The following is a 17,404-nucleotide window of genomic DNA, read 5'->3' as shown; positions in this document are numbered from 1 at the left end:
ATTAGAGCGGCTCCCAAGAGCTGCTCAATTAAAGCACCCCCTCCCCTAGCCTGGAGCACATGTAAAGATGCCCTGCACCGCTAGAAGAGTAGGAGACATAAGTCTGAGTCAACATGGTATTCATGGAGATTCCTGTGCTCCTGGACCTTGGAGGTTTAAGTATCTGAAAATTGTTGGCTCTACCTCTGCTCTCTGGAGAAAGCATCAGATCAGTGCTCTCTAAAGTCTCTCATGCAAGCATTTACATGCCAGAGTCACCCCATTTAAGCAAGTGAAACTGTTCTTGTATGAACTCAGGCATTGCACAAGCATTTGCTGAGTTAGGGTCTAAGGTACCACAAATCCAAAGTATAAGAAGTGTAATAAATTAGATGCAAGACTTTCAGCTTGTTGTTAAGAACAGTTTAAAGCCAGGGCAGTCCAATCACAGATGCCTTTCTCCCTGTGAGATGAACTGACAAGGCAATGGATGGTTGCATTCCCTATTGTTTGGATATCCTGAATAGCTCTCAAGTCCCAAATGGAGTTCATTGCATACATTCAAATCTAAAGCCCACAAAGGTGATGTTCACATCCAGAAGGAAAAGTCACAATCTGTTTGCCTGGTGTGGACCGTTAACTGTCATTGCTTCATGATCACTTAAAATAACTCTGGATCTAGCAGGAAAACATAGAAAACACCTGGAAAACATGGGCAAAAGCCCTTTATCAAGGGGACACAACTCCTCCATCTTTGGAGAGTTCCTCTGGCTTGAATATAAGCCATCTACCCCCTGTCTAGACCTGAGTTTGCCTGGAAAACCAGCAAAATATTCCATTCAGATGAGGTGACTGGTAAAAAGTAGAGCTGGGTGCCACCCCACATCCCAGGCCATCTTTTCCTCTACAACCTCAGTATAACATAGGCAAACTTCGCAGCTTTCTACTTCAGCGTCTTTGGGAAAGAAGAGCAACTGCCCCCTGCTATTCACGAGGCTTTCTGAGAAAGGAGCAGGGCCACTGGAATTGTGGTTCTACTTGGAAAAGTGGCTCGCTTGCATTTTCGGTTCTGCAAAACAGAAAATCTTAATTTTACTTGTCCTGGAACTGGGAGGTATAATGTAAAGAGTTTGTCTGATGCTACGTAAGAAGAAAATGTACATCCAAAATTAAAATATGAACTTTCCTCGCCCTGAGTTTCATGCCTACTTTGGTAGATCAATAGAAAACTGTGAGGAAGGATTTATCCTTTGTTAAAGATCTGGAAGATCCTGGGCTCAGTTTTTCCAGTTTTCTCAGAGCCTCTCTGTGTTACTTCTTGTGCTGTAGTTCACCATTGGTAAAGTGGAAAAAATATCCCTTTGTCTTACTCATTTAGACCACAAGCTTCTTGATGTCTTCTCTTACAACGTTTGTTCAGTGCCTAATGCAGTAAGGCCTCAAGGTTCCACTATAATACAAAGAGAGAGCAGGAACTATTTGGCTGGTTCATTGAAGAAGCAGGCTGCTCTAGTCTTTGGGGAGGATTTGCATAAGAGAAGTAAAGCTGAGCATTGAGTGAGCGGGAGTGAGGGGCAACAGCAGGATGAAGATAAAGAGGGAGAGCAGATTGCCTGTTTCACAGTCTTCCATGTCCTAACTGTTTAATTGACCTGCATTTCTTATGTTTGGACAGGAGCGAGTTCAAAAGACATTTCCACACCCAATAGACAAGTGGGCTATTGCCGATGCACAGTCTGCTATAGAGAAACGAAAACGAAGAAACCCTCTCCTGCTGCCCGCGGACAAAATACATCCCTTATTAAAGGTAGTTTAAATAAGCACCTGAGGACTAGTTTTGTTGGGGAGGGGGTTACTACAAGGTCTGGCATTTTCCCTATAGTATCTTTTTTCTGTGTGTAAGCCATTGTAGAAAAGAATAGACAAATCCAAATTGGTTTCTGATTATTGACTGGAAGAGTAAAGCAAACCATCTTAGTATACCATTAATGTATCAGTAAAAAGCATGAAACCAAACTTCTAAACTTCTCTTGTTCTAGACCAGTGGTCACCAACTAGTGGATCTTGATCCACCGGTAGATCTCGGAGTCTTTTGCAGTAGATCTCAGAGCCTCTTGGAGTCAACCCAAGGCTGGGGTAGGGGGCTGAGTGCCTGTGTACATGCACGCGCATGTCCCAGCCCAGCAGGTCAGTCCTTGGGGGAGGCAAGAGGTGGAGGCTAGATCAAGGCCGCCGCAGTGAGGGACAGTATTGCTTGTACATAACTGATAGAAATGTTTACTGATTTGCAGTTAGTTCCACATGGATTCACTGAGGCCATCATTTAAAACTTGTGGGTTTGCAGCGCGTAGTAGAAGACCCAGGCTGGACTGTAAAACATATTTTTAGGGTGCAAGAGGGAATAGCGAACTAGGTACTCAAATTCCAAGTTGACTGTGCAAGGCTTGCAGGAAAGTTTAAAAAAAGAATCCTTTTACATTTAGCATGGAGGTAATGGCCTCTCAAAGATCTGATTGCACAATGCTATTTTAGTGCTGTTTTGATAGCAAAGCAGAGCTGCTAGGTTTCAGATCCATGCAGCCATAGTCATAGCTGAATGTAGCCTACCAGCATTGCATATTCCAGTAGAAAAGAGGTCCTTAATTCAGTCCCCAAACCTCTAGCTTTGAGAAAAGGAAAGAAATGTTCCTTGACTCTGGCATCCTTATTTTATACCGTTAAGTGTTAGCAGACCTTTTGGATCTATCATTTCAATACTTGCATTGATTTCTAAGTCTACATTAGAATAAAGCTATTAAACAATAGCGGGGGTTGGGAAGCATTTCTGGTCTAGGTGGACCAGAGTAAAGTAAAACTGTGGTTAAGACTGAGGAATTAGCCTGTGTATAAGGGCCATACTCTAACAAAATAGCTGGTACTGCTGGTGTTGTTGCAGTTATCGCTTTAGTTTGGGGAAATGCTTATTTTCCTTGAGGAAGCTAGATGTGTTCTAGAGTTAGGGATAAATCCAAAAGGTGCTGCTCATTTTTCCTCCCCTACTTTTCTTAAAACTTTGCCCTTCTAGAAATTTAAGTTGAAAATCTCTGCTTGAATGTATTTTAAATTCAAAAATATGCTATGAACATGTTTTGTGTGTGTATATGCATGTATGTATGTATCAAAATTACTGTACCGGTTGGTTACAGGTGCATATCACTTTTAAGGAAATACGTAAGTCAAAGTTCATATGGTTGGTCTCCCATGTCCTGTACCTCAGGGAAGTCAAGTAGCAGAAATACTTTGCTTTTGCTTTTGCCTTTTAACTTGTGCTTAACTTTTAAATGACTATAAACATCTGGATACTTAATTTCTCTGACATTCTGTTAACTTTCTAAACGGGATTCTTCTGCTATGAAAGATGTGCATTTTGCATTAAAAATAATGTTATGTACTATGACTATTATGAATCCTTTTTTTTTTTTTTGGTTTATTCCCCTCCCTTCAGTGCCCATCTGTGGGCAGTGAACGTGCTGGAATCTTAGATTCGTGCTAACATTTTAAACACACAAACAGTTCGAATGGACTCTTTCTTTCAGTAGAAATTGAGTGCCTAACCTTTTTTTAATAAGGTTGCCTTGAAAATTCCCAGCCTGCATGTGTATTTTTAAGGGAAAAGTGATTATTATTTTCAAAAGTTTTCATGCTTGTTGCATGGCAAGATGTGCTGAGGTTTCCAAAGCAGCTCCTTTTTGAATGTTGTTGACTTGATTCCTGCTTTCTTCTGTGTCCTACCTCTTGCATCTACAAGTTAGTTGGTCATTCACAGCAAAGATTCATTTTGGTGAAATGTTTAAAGGTATCGCTCTTCAATTATGACATTTAAACAGTAGATAACACTCAGGAATAAATACGGCTTTACTGTTCTTAATTTGCAGGAAGTTCTAGGCTATAAAATAGATTATCATGTCTCTCTGTATATTGTGGCTGTATTGGAATATATCTCAGCTGACATTTTGAAACTGGCTGGCAACTATGTTTTCAATATACGGCACTTTGAAATCTCCCAGCAAGACATTAAAGTATCTATGTGTGCTGATAAGGTAAGAAATAATGGATGTGATTATACCATTTAAATATTGCATAACATGCTTTTAGAGAGAGAGGGTTCTTGTATAACATTTTTCTCTAGTTCTTAACTACCTGTTACCATTATGCCTACCTTGCTCATGTCACCATCTTGTAATGGAAGATATTCCCCTAAAAAAAGTTGTTTTAGTTTCATCCTCACAGAATTGAGAAACCTTTTTAGGAGCGTCTCAGCCAAAGCTTTTACAAGATGCTTTACAATCTGAATCCCGTGTTCTTAAAATTTAACTTGCTTCCATGATTGCATTAAGTTATGAAAGGGAAAACACTTTTGCAGTCAATTTAGACCAGAGGCAGACAATTATTTCAGATGCAGGTCCACTTGCCCAGTTTTGGCAAGCTGTCGAGGGCTGCATGGATAGCCCTGCCCCCTGATTGTCGACTGCTGACTGGAAGTCCTGCCCCCTAACCCCTGACCTTTGCCACCAGAAGTCCTGCCCGTTGCCCCCAAAAGTACTCCTTTCAGCAAGGGGTTTTGCCATCTTGGAACCAGAAAAATACCACAGTATATTCTAGAAAGCAAACATCTAGAACATTCATTAATTTGATTTCAAAAAATATTTTTGTCCTGGTTTGCCCATGTTTGTGTAGTGCACATAGTGCACATAAAGGGGATTGCACAATAGTTTAAAATGAAGTCTTACTCTTGTATATTGTGGGGGGCTATGAGGATGTGTGGGGAGGGTGCGCATGTGTCTGTGGTGGGTGGATAGGTGTGGGTGTGGGGTGAGAGAGCATGTGAATGTGTGTACATCTGGATGCGTGGGTGGGTATGGGATTTGCAGGGGGGAGGGTGGCTGGGATGTGTGAGTGGGTGTGGGGGTCTGCGTGTATGGCAGTGCAAGGGGGATGTGGGTGCATGTGTATGTGCGAGGGGGTGTATGTGGGACTTGCCTTACAAACATGCACATACCCCCGGGGTATTGGTACAGCCTATGCTCTCTGTTCTGGCTGTGCAGCCAGAAGCAGTATTGTACTGGAGCAGTGCGTGGACAGAAAGGCGGGGAAATGGCTGGGGGTGGGGCGGGGCTGGGCGGCTACGTTCCTGCTGAGGCTTACTCTGGGTCCTACAGCCCCTGGCTCCTGTCATTTTTGACAGCAGCCAGGAGCAGATAAATATTTTCTAAATTTTTTATGTAGAATGGCCTGGCAGGCTGTATTTTGCCCATCCCAATCTAGACTGATCCTGCCAGAGATATAGTATTACTTATTGTGCTTTTGATCCCTGAGAGTGTTCTGAAATAGTTTACTCTATGCTGAACAACTTAATACAATTCAGTTTGTGTCAAATACCAAGATCAAATTTGAAATGAAGATTTGACTTTCATTCTTTGCTAGGTTTTGATGGATATGTTTGATCAGGATGACATTGGTTTGGTTTCTCTCTGTGAAGATGAGCCCTCTACTTCTGGTGAACTCAGTTACTATGACCTAGTGAGAAATGAAATTGCAGAAGAAAGACAGTATCTACGGGAGTTGAATCTGATAATTAAAGTATTTCGAGAAGCTTTCCTATCTAACAAAAAGTTGTTCACGTCTTATGTAAGTCCCTTCAGTAGCTTAGTGTGTTTTAAGTCTTGTGTCTGTTTTTAACCATAGCTTCTCAATTTTATGTAGTGGAGTAGATGAAACTTGGTTTAATATATGCCAGTATGTAACTTTGTATAGTACCCAGTGACCCAAATGGAAGGGGACATGCAGATAGCCATCTCTGAGGAATATTGGAGGACTGGGCCAAAAGAAATCCCATGAGGTTCAACAAGGACAAGTGCAAGGTCCTGCACTTAGGATAGAACAATCCCATGCACCGATGCAGGCTGGGAGTGACTGGCTGGGTGGCAGCTCTGCAGACAAGGACCTGGAGGTGACAGTAGACACTAAGCTGACTGTGAGCCAGTAGTGTGCCCTTGGTGCCAAAAAGGCTAACGACATCCTGGGCTGCATTGGTAGGAGCATTGCCAGCAGATCGAGGGAAATGATTATTCGCCTCTATTCAGCACTTCTGAGGCCACATCTGGAGGCCTGTGTCCAGTTTTGGGACCCCCGTTACATAAAGAACATGGACAAATTGGAGAGAGTCCAACAGAGGGCAACAAAAATGGTTCGGGGGCTGGGGCATGTGACTTGTGAGGAGAGGCTGGGGGAACTGGGCTTATGTAGTCTAGAGAAGAGAAGATTGAGGTGGGATTTAATAGCAGCCTTTGACTCCCTGCACGGGGTTTGCAAAGAGGATGGAGCTGGACTGTTCTCAGTGGGGGGCAGATGACAGAACAAGGAGCAAAGGGCTCAAGTTGAAGCAAGGGAAGTTTAGGTTAGATATTAGGAAAAACTTTTTCACTGGGAGGGTAGTGAAGTGCTGAAATGAGTTACCTAGAGACATGGTGGACTCTCCATCCTTGGAGGTTTTTAAGGCCCAAATTGTGAAAGCCTTGGCTGGGGTGATCTAGTTGGGGCTGGTCCTGCTTTGAGCAGGGGCTTTGTCTAGATGACCTCTCGAGGTCCCTTACAACCCTAACTTTCTATGATTTGCTGTCCACAGAAACTGCCACAGAATACAGCCTTTAGGGTTGGGTTGTCTAATATAGACTGTTAAACCTTTTAAATGGACATGTGGCAAATCGAATAATCTCCTTTTAAGCTGCTACTTAAAAGGGAGGGGAGTAAGTGGTTGAATGGGGGTGGCTCTTGAGAAGAAGATGGAGGAGAAAGGAAACCAAGCTGGTTGCACTCATCAGGTACAAGAGCTGTCCCTAGGGAACATGAGAGTAGGCTATCTGAAAAATGTATGGACAGGTTTTTTGTTTTGTTTTGTTTTTTTTTTTAAAGAAAAGAAGCAGCTAAAACTGCCTGTCTGTAAAGTCCATAACATGGAGCTGTCCATGAGTTGTGTGGAGGGGTGCTAAATAAAGGAGAACTTGATTTTCTCCCCTTCAACAGAGCTTCAGAGCAGAGTAGCACCACCTGGTGTCTGAGGAGCTCAGCACCCTGTCGGGAGCATCCAGTGCTTTACAGCCCCCAGGAGCCTCTGTGGCCTATGTCCCCCCACTCCTAGTCATATGCTGCTGCTTTCACCTGCCTGTAACATTGCTGGGTTGCAGGTCAATGGAGAGTAGCCATTCTTTGGGGGCTGGGGTGGGGCTGGCAGGGGTAAATCTGAGGGGTGGGCAGCATGGCGCAGGGTGTAATTGGAGTCATTGTGTTGTGGGACTCCTGCAGTGGATTTAGCTTGGTGTAAAATCATTGATGCAGTCAAGCAGGATTGCCAGCCCAAGAGTTTTTTACTGATGATCTGCAAACTTTTTAATATGGTTGATGTTAAATCCCTAAATTTGAACCTGGCCCTTGTCCAGGAGCTGGTAAAACAGTTAATAAAACATGTCAACCATAATATAAAACATGTCAGTAAAAAGTTTGCAGATTGCCACTCCAAGACTTTTTTTTTTATTGACAACCCTGCCTTGAGAGCAGTAGGAAAAGGGGAAATACAGGTCTTACAGATAGTCACCACAGCTGATTATGGAGTGCCTTGGTATTGACTGGGGAGGATGGAATAGTTTTGGGGAAGAGGCCAAGCTAAGGGGATAGGAGGAGAAGGGAGGCATTCTGGCTATGGGGAGCATCCCTTTAGCATGTCAAAGGGATGGAGAGATTTGGGGCTTGGTGTGTGCCAAGAGAAGATAGCCTGAGTTTGCAGCCAGTGGCAGGAGAAAAGCAAGGTATGGGGGTTCCTAGAGAAGGAAAAGGGCTGGGTTGGGGGTTGGAGTCAAAGGGAAGGTACATTGTGGAAGATTGCCTGTAAGTGGGGGTGCTTCTGGGGTATTGAAGCACTAGCTTTTAAACTTCCCTTCTCAGGGCCAGTTAGGCACATTAAGAAAGAACAAGTGAAGAGCATGCATTCAGAGCTGCTTTTAAATTTCCACTCCTGTTTTAAATTTAGGAAGATGGAGAGTAGGTGAAAGGGGTGGAGAGGGTTTTTTTTTAAGGCATCTTTAATCTGCCACTTCCCATGCTGATTTGTGATCCTTTGTACAGGCTGGAAAGGTTGCACACTAGTGTTGTGGGCAGAAGCTAAGTAATATGAACTGCTAATGGCTATCCACTTAGTAGCCCCTAGCATACCTTACTAGAAGCATTACTCATGGCCCCTGGAAAAGGATGTGTGTCATGATGTTGGGGGCTTTAGAAGTAAAAATGCTGCAGTGTTAGATCAAATTGAATCTACCCAAGAACAAATAGTTGGCCTGAAGTGATACCCTGGAGCTTGGCTTCCTTCTCTGTTGGCTCTTCCCTATGTAGAGGATAGCTCATGTTTCCTTTGAATCTCTTGAATGCATAGAAAATTACTTGGCCCCAGATGTATCTGTCACTCGTGTCTTATTTGCAGGACATTGACATGATCTTCAGCAACATTTCAGATATTCATGAACTGACTGTGAAGCTCTTGGGATTGATTGAGGATACTGTTGAAATGACAGATGAAAGTAGTCCTCATCCTTTGGCTGGCAGCTGCTTTGAAGATCTGGCAGAGGTGAGCTTAAATCACTTGATCAGGATATTTAAGATTTTCTTATGAAAGGACTGGGTTAATATGTCTATGTGCTCTACCGGTTTCTTGTAGCCTTAAAATCTGCGAATGATCGTGAACTCATCAAATTATATTCCTGATGCTGGAAGACCTTCCTAATTGGGCAGTGTCACAAACAAAGATCACACTGCCCCTTTCAGAACGAAAGGAGAGGCCCTTCCTTGGGACTCCCGCAAGAAGCAGCCTTATTCATTCTTCCCTCCTGAGGGGACCCCCTGCAATCAGCCCTGGCTTGGCTTCACAAGGGGCAAGCTCTGGCTTTGAGACCCTGGCTCTTCTCAGGCCCTGGCTTCCCCAGGGGTCTGTAGCACCCCCACCGCTAACAGCTCCTTCTTTTTTGGTCAGCTTTCAGGAAGGAAAGCAACGTCCTCTTGTTTGTCAAGAGTCAGAATGCCAACCTCCCAAACAGCACAACAGACTCTGCTCCAAAATGGCTAGCCTTTATGGTCCGTTCCAGTTGCGCCTCTCCTCGCTCGGACTTTACTCTGTCCACCCTGGGACCATTTTTTCTCTCCCTATTCAACATGGGCCCTTATCTCCCTGTCTGCCCTGGGACTTTCTCCCCTTGGCTCGCTCAGAGCCTCACTCTCCTCCAGCTCAGCTAACCACACTTGCAAGAAAATGGGGACAACAGTCATCTAATACAATGAAACATTAAGTCACAGAGGACTAGTCAGGTGGCAGTCTGTATGGTGTGCTGTCAGACCTAGATTGCCATCTGTCCCTGGAGTGAGAAGGGCATACAGATGTCCTACTTAAGGAAATGTGTGCAAGAACTGTCTACCGTACAGTCTGCCCAAAAGTGCTCCCCACCAGAACTGCAGGCTAGATTACAGCTCGCTTAGCTTCCTCTGTCACAGGTGGGCACCTAGCAAGCCAGGCTAGGCTGGGATATTGTTCAGGGGGCTTTTATTCATATTCTGTTCCTTTTGCTTTTATGTTGTTTCTGTCTTACTGCAAGCCTTTGTTGGGAAGAACATTTTGTCTAATAAATAAAGCATGTCACATTGGCCTAAAGTTACCTTGTTTAGAAAGATAGTGGCAGCCTAACTTCTCCATTTCACTTTTAAGTGCACACTTTCTTGAAGACCATTGGAGTGCAAGACCCCGTGCTGTTCTTGCACAAGTAATCAGCCCAAATAAAGATTGTATCAGTTTTGATAGGGAGCAGATACTGTGATCTCTGCTCAGTGTTGCATAAAGACTTTTACTTTGCTTGCATAACATAAATAGTCCTACTGGTCATGTGGGACCTCATTTGAATAAGATTTCACCCTAAAGTTGTTCCAAATAGAGGCACTTACAAAATGCTAATCAGAAGCAGTTAAATGCTGGTCAAAAACAAATAGTCGTTTTAAAATAACTGAGCCTTTAACAGTTTCCATTTGACATGGTTTAGTCAGGGATGATCCTGCCTCGAGCGGAGGTTGGACTAGCTGACCTTTTTGAAGTCCTTTCCAGCCCTGTTTTTTTGTGATTCTATGAAATTGCAGCTTAAGATCCTGGAAAATGCATGCATTTCAGGTGATTGCTAAACTCCTTTGTAGACATGTACATATGTATTTCTGTGACCATAATGGAGCCCATTCAGTGGATCAGATTGTGGGGTTTGGGGTTTTTTTAACATCTTATTCACTGAAAGATCTTAACAGACTATGGCAAGATAACTGCTATGTGAGCCTCCTTTTTGCTGAGGTGCTGTGTCAGGACTGATTGTAGTGTTCGGTGTGTCTTTGTATGGGCAGTACTAAGCAAGGCCTGCTAGCCCTGTGGTTGGAACATCTTGCATTTTACCATTGTTCCATTTGTATATGTATGGAAAATAGTTGTTTAGAGCAGTGGTCTCCAAAGTGGGGTGCACGGACCCCAGGGGGTGCACAAGACGATCCATTAGGGTGCGGGAAGAAAATATTAGATTTATATAAATATACATGTATTGGGGGTGCGCGATCAAAAAAGTTTGGAGTCCACTGGTTTAAAGAGTGCTTTAAAAATGATCTGTTGCTGTGCCCTCCATTTTGCTTTAGAGTTAAGGTTGTCTGTAGTAATAGTGATGACCGTTTTAATCGCAAATTTAGCTTTCAGATTTCAATATGACTTGCTTCAAAAATGTCTTCAGTATTTGCAAATTATTTGGTTGCTTTCTCTGGAGGAAAACAGGAGATAGGATTTTGCCACGAAAAGTTAGAGAAGCAATAACTTTGATCACGGGCTGGGAGTGGAAAATGCCTAGCACAGTTTTAACTGTAGCAGTCATAACTGGCTGTAATGATATAGAAACAAAGCAAGGGATGTGCATCCCACTGCAGGCACACATTTTTCATGTATGCACAATCAGATTCTTTTGGATACCAGCATTCAGGGCTGCATGTGTCATCTGTTGTGGATGAGGACGTGAAGGGAAGGGGAGGACGGCCGCAATCCTCCCTCAGCTCCCTACCACCTACGGTAACAAGCCGGAACCAAGTGAGTGTCTGGCTTGCTAATTCTGCAGTATGTCAGACCTTCCGTGGTGGCTGGTTTTGGTGGAGTTCTGTCGCATCTTGTAACTCAGGGGTCAGAAAAGTTTTTGGCCAGAGTGCCAAAATCACCCCAGCCTCCACCCATGCCTTGACTTGGCGTGCCAGAGACGGGGGAGCTGCAAAGGGCCCGATCCTCATTGCTGGCAGTGGCTGCACACATACCTCTGGGTGGACAGCAGGGAAGGGGCCAGGGTTGCACTGCTTCAGCCCCTTCTCTGCCACACGCTGGGACTTCATAATGTCCTGTTGAATGGTAAAGAAGACTTGTGTAGCATGACTTTCTGATGATGAGACTGCTAGACAACTGTAAGAAATTGCTTCTTGGTTCCCAGCACTACATTCAATTAAATCTGTTAGTGATAAATATGAGACTGAAAAGTGGTAAGAAAATGTGTATTCATATTAAAATACAGAACTTTATGAAGTGCTTAGTATTGAATAAATTGCCTTATAAGGCAAATCTTTTTTAAAATTCATGCTCAGATTTCAGTTCTCAATAAATGCATTACAGAAGCTGAGCATACACCATCTCTTGCCTATTTTCACATATGTACCTTTTTGCCCTTTCTTTAGGAGCAAGCTTTTGATCCGTATGAAACTTTGTCCCAGGATATTCTTTCCCCACAGTTTCTTGAGCATTTTAATAACTTGATGGCTAAACCTGCTGTGGCCCTACACTTTCAGGTAAGTGCAGGTCTAAAATCTCTTAAGTATCACATTTGTTTGGTGATGTCTGTGTTCCTTTCTGTAGTGTCTATTCCCCATCCTCCTTTCAGGGAGAAGGGGAAGATTTTGTTGGCAGTCTGAAGAATGGCCTCTTCAGTCCAATATATTTGGACTGTGCTTCTCTTTCTGCAATTACTGGAGCAGCTCAGACTCAAGGCTAGGTCTTGCCCACTTCCTTTCTGTCGTCACGCCAGATTCTTTGCCTCCAGCCATGCAAATACAATGCTGATGCAGCATTCCTCCCTCTTCGTTGCATTCTGGCTTTAGTGCCAAATTATAGGTGGTCATCAATGATCAGTGACTGTCTTGGTTCCTGTGCATCCACAGTTGGTGATTTAAGCGTGGACAGTTCTTCAGGCATCATTCCTTTAACAACAGCTCCCACTGAGCTCCTCCCATCATTTATTTCCCCCTGCCCCAGTCTGGCAGATCTGCTAAACAGTGCCTGCCAAAGCCTGAGGCCTTCATCTGCAAGGAGACTGAGAGAAGCCAAAGAAGAACTTTGTCACAAGAGGCTCCAAGCCACACATCTGTTTAGGCAAGGGCCCATTTTGGATCACTTGATGAGCCTTTTATCCCAGCGTGCCTGCTTAGGCATCTGTTCAGGGGTGGGTCAGTCCTGTTCAGCTCTTGGATTGGTAAGCCATTTTACACCTGAAGGCTTCTTGGCTAATGAAATAAAATACTTTTTCACTCTGAACTAATGGCCCAGTCCTTCTCTAAAGGGAAATGAAAATGTAGGGTCCTGTCCCAGTGTAAATGGATAATTTAGTCATGTCATAAGGAATCTGGCATCCTTTCTGACTCCTTTCCTGGTCAGAGGATTTGGGCTCTGCTATGGATGATCCTTTATACTTCTCCAAGCACTGGAGTGAAGCCAAAAGGGTCTGGCTACCCCCAGAGTCCCATGGACAAGTCTGAGCTGCCTCTAGAAATTGCAGAAAGAATGATGCATCCAGACGTCTTAAACTGATGGAAGAGGTCATTTCCAGAAAGGGGATTTTCAGGTAACTTCCCATTCAATGGTTACCACATTCTGGAAGGTGCTAGTGATTTCTCCCCGTTCTTTCTTCCAGAAAGCCCTATTCCTTTACAATGGGGGTTGGCAATCTTTTTCTAGCAGGGGCCCCTTTAATAGAGGCTACCTTCAAGCACAAGCCATTTCCAGTCCTGCTCATGCTGCTTCACCTAAAGCCACCACTCCTCTACCTCTCCCAGCACTGCTACTGCTGCTGCTTCTCCGCACTGCCTGGCTGTTGTATAGGTGAAGCCTCCCACAGTAGAAATGCCACCAAAGCCCTCAGTACTGCAGGCCAGATGTGGCCTATGGACCAAAGCTTGCTGATCCCTGCTTGTATAAGACCTGGAAATTTTGCTCTTTTTGCCTTCCAAATTGTTGCATTCTGTTAACTCATGGAAAAATTAAGCGGTTTCTAAATCAAAGACGTGTTTAAACAAGTCCATGAATCCAGAAGTTACTACTAATAGTTAGTATTAGGCAAGATCTCCTGATTTCTGGAGCATGTCAGAGGGGTAAATTAAGGCAGAACATGCATATCTGGGACCCTGGGCCCAGCAAGCTTGAAACTGCCAAGAATCCTGAAAAGGAGAGTCCATTGCCAGGCCATGAGATACGGAGGCAGGTGATGGTATTGGCAGAACAGAGGTGGGATTGCTCCAAGCTACCTTTGAAGGCTGTAGGAAGCTGGGGGTTTCTGAGTGCCCTGTGCAACATTGTTGGATTTGGGTCTGAGTCCTACTTAATCTTCTGATTGTTCGCTGTATTCCCCACTGCTCTACAGCAAGTGCTTTAGCCCCTTCCCTGTTTTCTCTGGTTGCTAGGTAGCAGCCAAAAAAGCAGTACTACTTTCTTTTTCCTTTTCAGTCTGTTGCTGATGGTTTTAAAGAAGCTGTACGATATGTCCTTCCACGACTTATGTTGATTCCAGTCTATCATTGTTTGCACTATTTTGAGTTATTACAGGTAAGAAAAATATTTAAATCAGAAAGCAGGAGTACAGAAGTGCCATTTCATTTAAAGTATGTAATACTGACCAAGCACATTTGTTTACCAGTTGAGGACAGAGGGGAATGTGAATGTAGCTAATAAAAAAAATATTATAAGGATTTCATTGCTTGAAAATAAATTGTTTTAAATATATGTTTGGCATAAAATAATAGGAATTCAAAGTTATTTTAGTCTTTCATACATTTCTTTCAATCTTGAACTATTGCTAATGTGTTCCTGTATGCTAAACATTTAAAATAGATAAGTGGTTTTTTAACTGAACTGGCGTTTCATGAAAACTAGCGTTCTCTGATTATTTACAATCTGCCTGCCCAGTAAAACCTAGTTCAGTTTAGTATGTCAAGCTGAAGTTGCATTCCAGCCTCAAGGCAAGAAAATCTAGCCAGTGTCCCTTCAGTTCTTATTCATTGTTAAGTAGGTTTTTAACTTGCCTAGAAGTTTTACGTGCAATTTGCTACCATTTCTTGCTGCTCATAATTAAGTCCACACACACACAAATGTACAGAAAGTCTCTATAAGCATATAGAACTGAAAAATCACTGTATTTACTCGCATACTACATGTGCCGTTTTTCCAAAAATCCAAAATTCTCCAATATTGAGGTGCGTGTTTTAAGCAGAGAAGCTCATTTTCTTTACTGGAATAAAAGCATGGAGATGGGTGCTGCTTCTCTCTTGGTCAACGAGGAGGCACTGTCCGGTTTTAATCCTTTCACAGCTGCTACGAAATTGGGAGTACCGCTTAGCTGAGCAGCCAAAAGCTGCTGTCAATTTGGCAGCAGTTGTAAAAGGGGATAACATTTTAACTTTTGTCTGAAACAGCCAGTGAGCTGCTGCACATGGTTAGCTGTGATTCTGGGGGGGCGGGGTTTCTTGCATACTGCCTTCCAAAAACAAGGTATGCATCATATTTGGGAGGGCGTGATGTGCAAGAACATACGGTATGTTGGCATAACAAAATGACTCCGTCATAGTGTTTTTAAGACCTCAACAAAAATTGGAATAATTCCTTTTGACTGTTCACTGGTTGGACTTGGGTCTTAAATGGATAAGATCTGGGAAGACTATAGCCTTCCTAATCATGCTTCACTGTACACCCACAGCCGTCTTCCGAAAAAGACTGAAGGGGCTTTAGTAATTTGTAGCTTAAAGATGATGGCAGCGGCGATTAATGGCATTTACAAGGACTATGAGATTTTGATTAAGGTGGAAGTTAAAATGAATTCCATGGGAATACAGTCTCAAGAGCTTCTCCCTGCTGACTGCTTGAACTGGAAGCTGCTTTGGATTTACCGTATAAATAATTCTGTGTGTCAGGAGAATTGTGTGCGCCAAAAAGAACAATTGAAGAGAAACTCAAGTACACAGGATATCTTTTTTTTTTTCTTTTTGCTATTAATTCCTTTTAAAATCTAGTTTAAATTTTACTCTTGATGCTGTGGCTGCTTGTAGTCCACTCAGGTAATGAAAATATAGTTTTACTATGGGTCTTTCACATTAGTGTAGTGCTGTAATGTTTGGATTGCCAACAGTATGAAGGGATATGTCATACAAGTAGTTCTCTTTTATTTTAAATCAATTTTAAAAAGTCCAGCAGAGGTTGACTCAGATTATGTGAAAACCCATGAAGAAAGGGCTGCAGTCAGACATAATTGTCTTAATAAGGGGTACTGGCAGTAGTAAAGGTGTTTGATCTTGAGATAAAGAAGGGAAGCACAGATGACTTGTTACTGATTACAACTGGTTAGCAGTCTGCGAATGGTGTGCGTTTCAAAACATGCTTAATGTCTCCGACTAAAGAAAAGCTCCCATTTTGGTCACATAGTAGATTTGGCTCCAATTTTAAAAGAGAACTGAGTGTTGTATCACAGTCTCTCTTGCTTCAAGTGTGTCTGTTATAAATTCACCTTTTGATTTCAGAGTACATGAGCAAGCAGCATTATAAATCTAGTCCGTGTAACTCATAAGTCAAAACATGGTGCAAAGTCTTGGACAGGCTGCCAACCAGATCCAAGCTCTTGAGAGCCATTCAGGTACCCACTCAAGACTTCACTGATGCAGTAGTACATTCTCCACCCTTCGTGTTCCTGGAGTACTTCAGACTACCAAGGTTGTTGCATCTCTTGCCAAATTCTTACTTCAGATCTCATACATTATGTTGTTATCAAGTAGCCCAGAAGGGACTGCATTCCCATTTTGATGCTTTTGACAACTTTTAAATCACTATCCCATAATACAGAGTGCCAGCATTAGCCTCTTTCAGAATCTCAGTAATACACCTTTGGCAGTAAATTATTTCTTCTCATGAAACTTCTGGTAATTATGGTATGTTTTGGTGCTCCAAATTTGGAGTGATTAATCACAAGAGAGCGTGGTTTTTTCCAGTCTTGGGGGTGTAGCACAATATTTTACAGACTACATAATCAAGAGGTAAGATGCATGCAAGATCATCCCTTTTTCTAGAATATTAGAGAGCAAGAAGACACTAAATATATTACAGTCGTTCTTTACAAGCAGTAAGCGGTGTTGTCAGAACTAATGCACTTTGTCTTCCATCCCATTGTCAGTCATTTCCTTACATAAAAGGATTTTAACAACTCATGACAGTTGTTTCAGTGCGTCACTGGCAAAACGGGTCCCTCTTGCCTTTCATCCATGGAGTTGCAAGCATCTTTGTAGCAAGCACTGGACTTTTACATCTGTTCAGAAAGTTGAGCTGTAAAAGGGAAGGAACTTCAGAGGGTAAACCTTGGCAGAATCCATTAAAAGTATACTTCAAATCATCTGAATGGCCTCCAGAAAGTCAATATGTTAGAAGGCAGAAATGGGAGCAATTCAGTGCGTCAGGAAAAAGGAGAATCAGATGCCTTGTTATGTCCATTAGCCTCAGGTTTTGACCATTTACTTTAGAGCTCTTTCACTTACCTAAATAATAAATATATGTTTCCTTTGCACGTGCCAAAGACACTCTTTCATTTTGGAGAGTTTGGAAGAAATGCTGTGCAGGAGATCTGAGGATCTGAATCGGTGTACTATAATCTTTAGTTATTTTCATCTTTAGGATTGTGCACATCTTTTTGACTTCGGAGCCAATCTTATGTGCTCCCTTATTTTCCCTTTGATATTTTTAGGCTCTTTTGGAAAAGTGTTACTCAGCACAACATGTACCTTATGTTCTCTTCCCAACATCCTTACTCTGGTCATAAAACTTTCACAGCTGCTTAGCCATAAAGTTAATTTTTTATGTCAAATGGAAATTTGGCGGTCTGGAAGTGTAGGTGATGGGCCCCATTCCCTTTATGGGGTTGCAAGCACGATATGGTCAAGTCCTGTTCTTTGAGTTGTTTTTAGAGGAAGCTGCATACCGTTGTTGAGGGAACATGGGGTGGGGGAAGGAAAAGAAGGCTACTGCCAAACAGAGTGATTGTAAGTAAGACTC

The 17,404-nt window shown here is 42.8% G+C and overlaps 1 protein-coding gene across 1 annotated transcript in view; it reads left to right on the top strand.

The window, feature by feature from the left end:
• SOS2 (SOS Ras/Rho guanine nucleotide exchange factor 2) overlaps positions 1–17,404 on the top strand; it is a 71,506-nt gene that overhangs the window by 23,036 nt on the left and 31,066 nt on the right. Inside the window, exons 3-8 of the mRNA XM_090034331.1 lie at positions 1,655–1,786; positions 3,894–4,058; positions 5,443–5,646; positions 8,489–8,632; positions 11,785–11,895; positions 13,823–13,921. Of these exons, the coding sequence (XP_089890457.1) occupies positions 1,655–1,786; positions 3,894–4,058; positions 5,443–5,646; positions 8,489–8,632; positions 11,785–11,895; positions 13,823–13,921 (855 nt within the window). The remainder of the gene's footprint in view (positions 1–1,654; positions 1,787–3,893; positions 4,059–5,442; positions 5,647–8,488; positions 8,633–11,784; positions 11,896–13,822; positions 13,922–17,404) is intronic.

Source organism: Crocodylus siamensis, chromosome 2, assembly GCF_052110815.1.
Source record: "Crocodylus siamensis isolate JL-2025a chromosome 2, ASM5211081v1, whole genome shotgun sequence".
Lineage (NCBI taxonomy): Eukaryota > Metazoa > Chordata > Crocodylia > Crocodylidae > Crocodylus > Crocodylus siamensis.
This window is presented reverse-complemented; position numbering and strand designations above follow the sequence as displayed.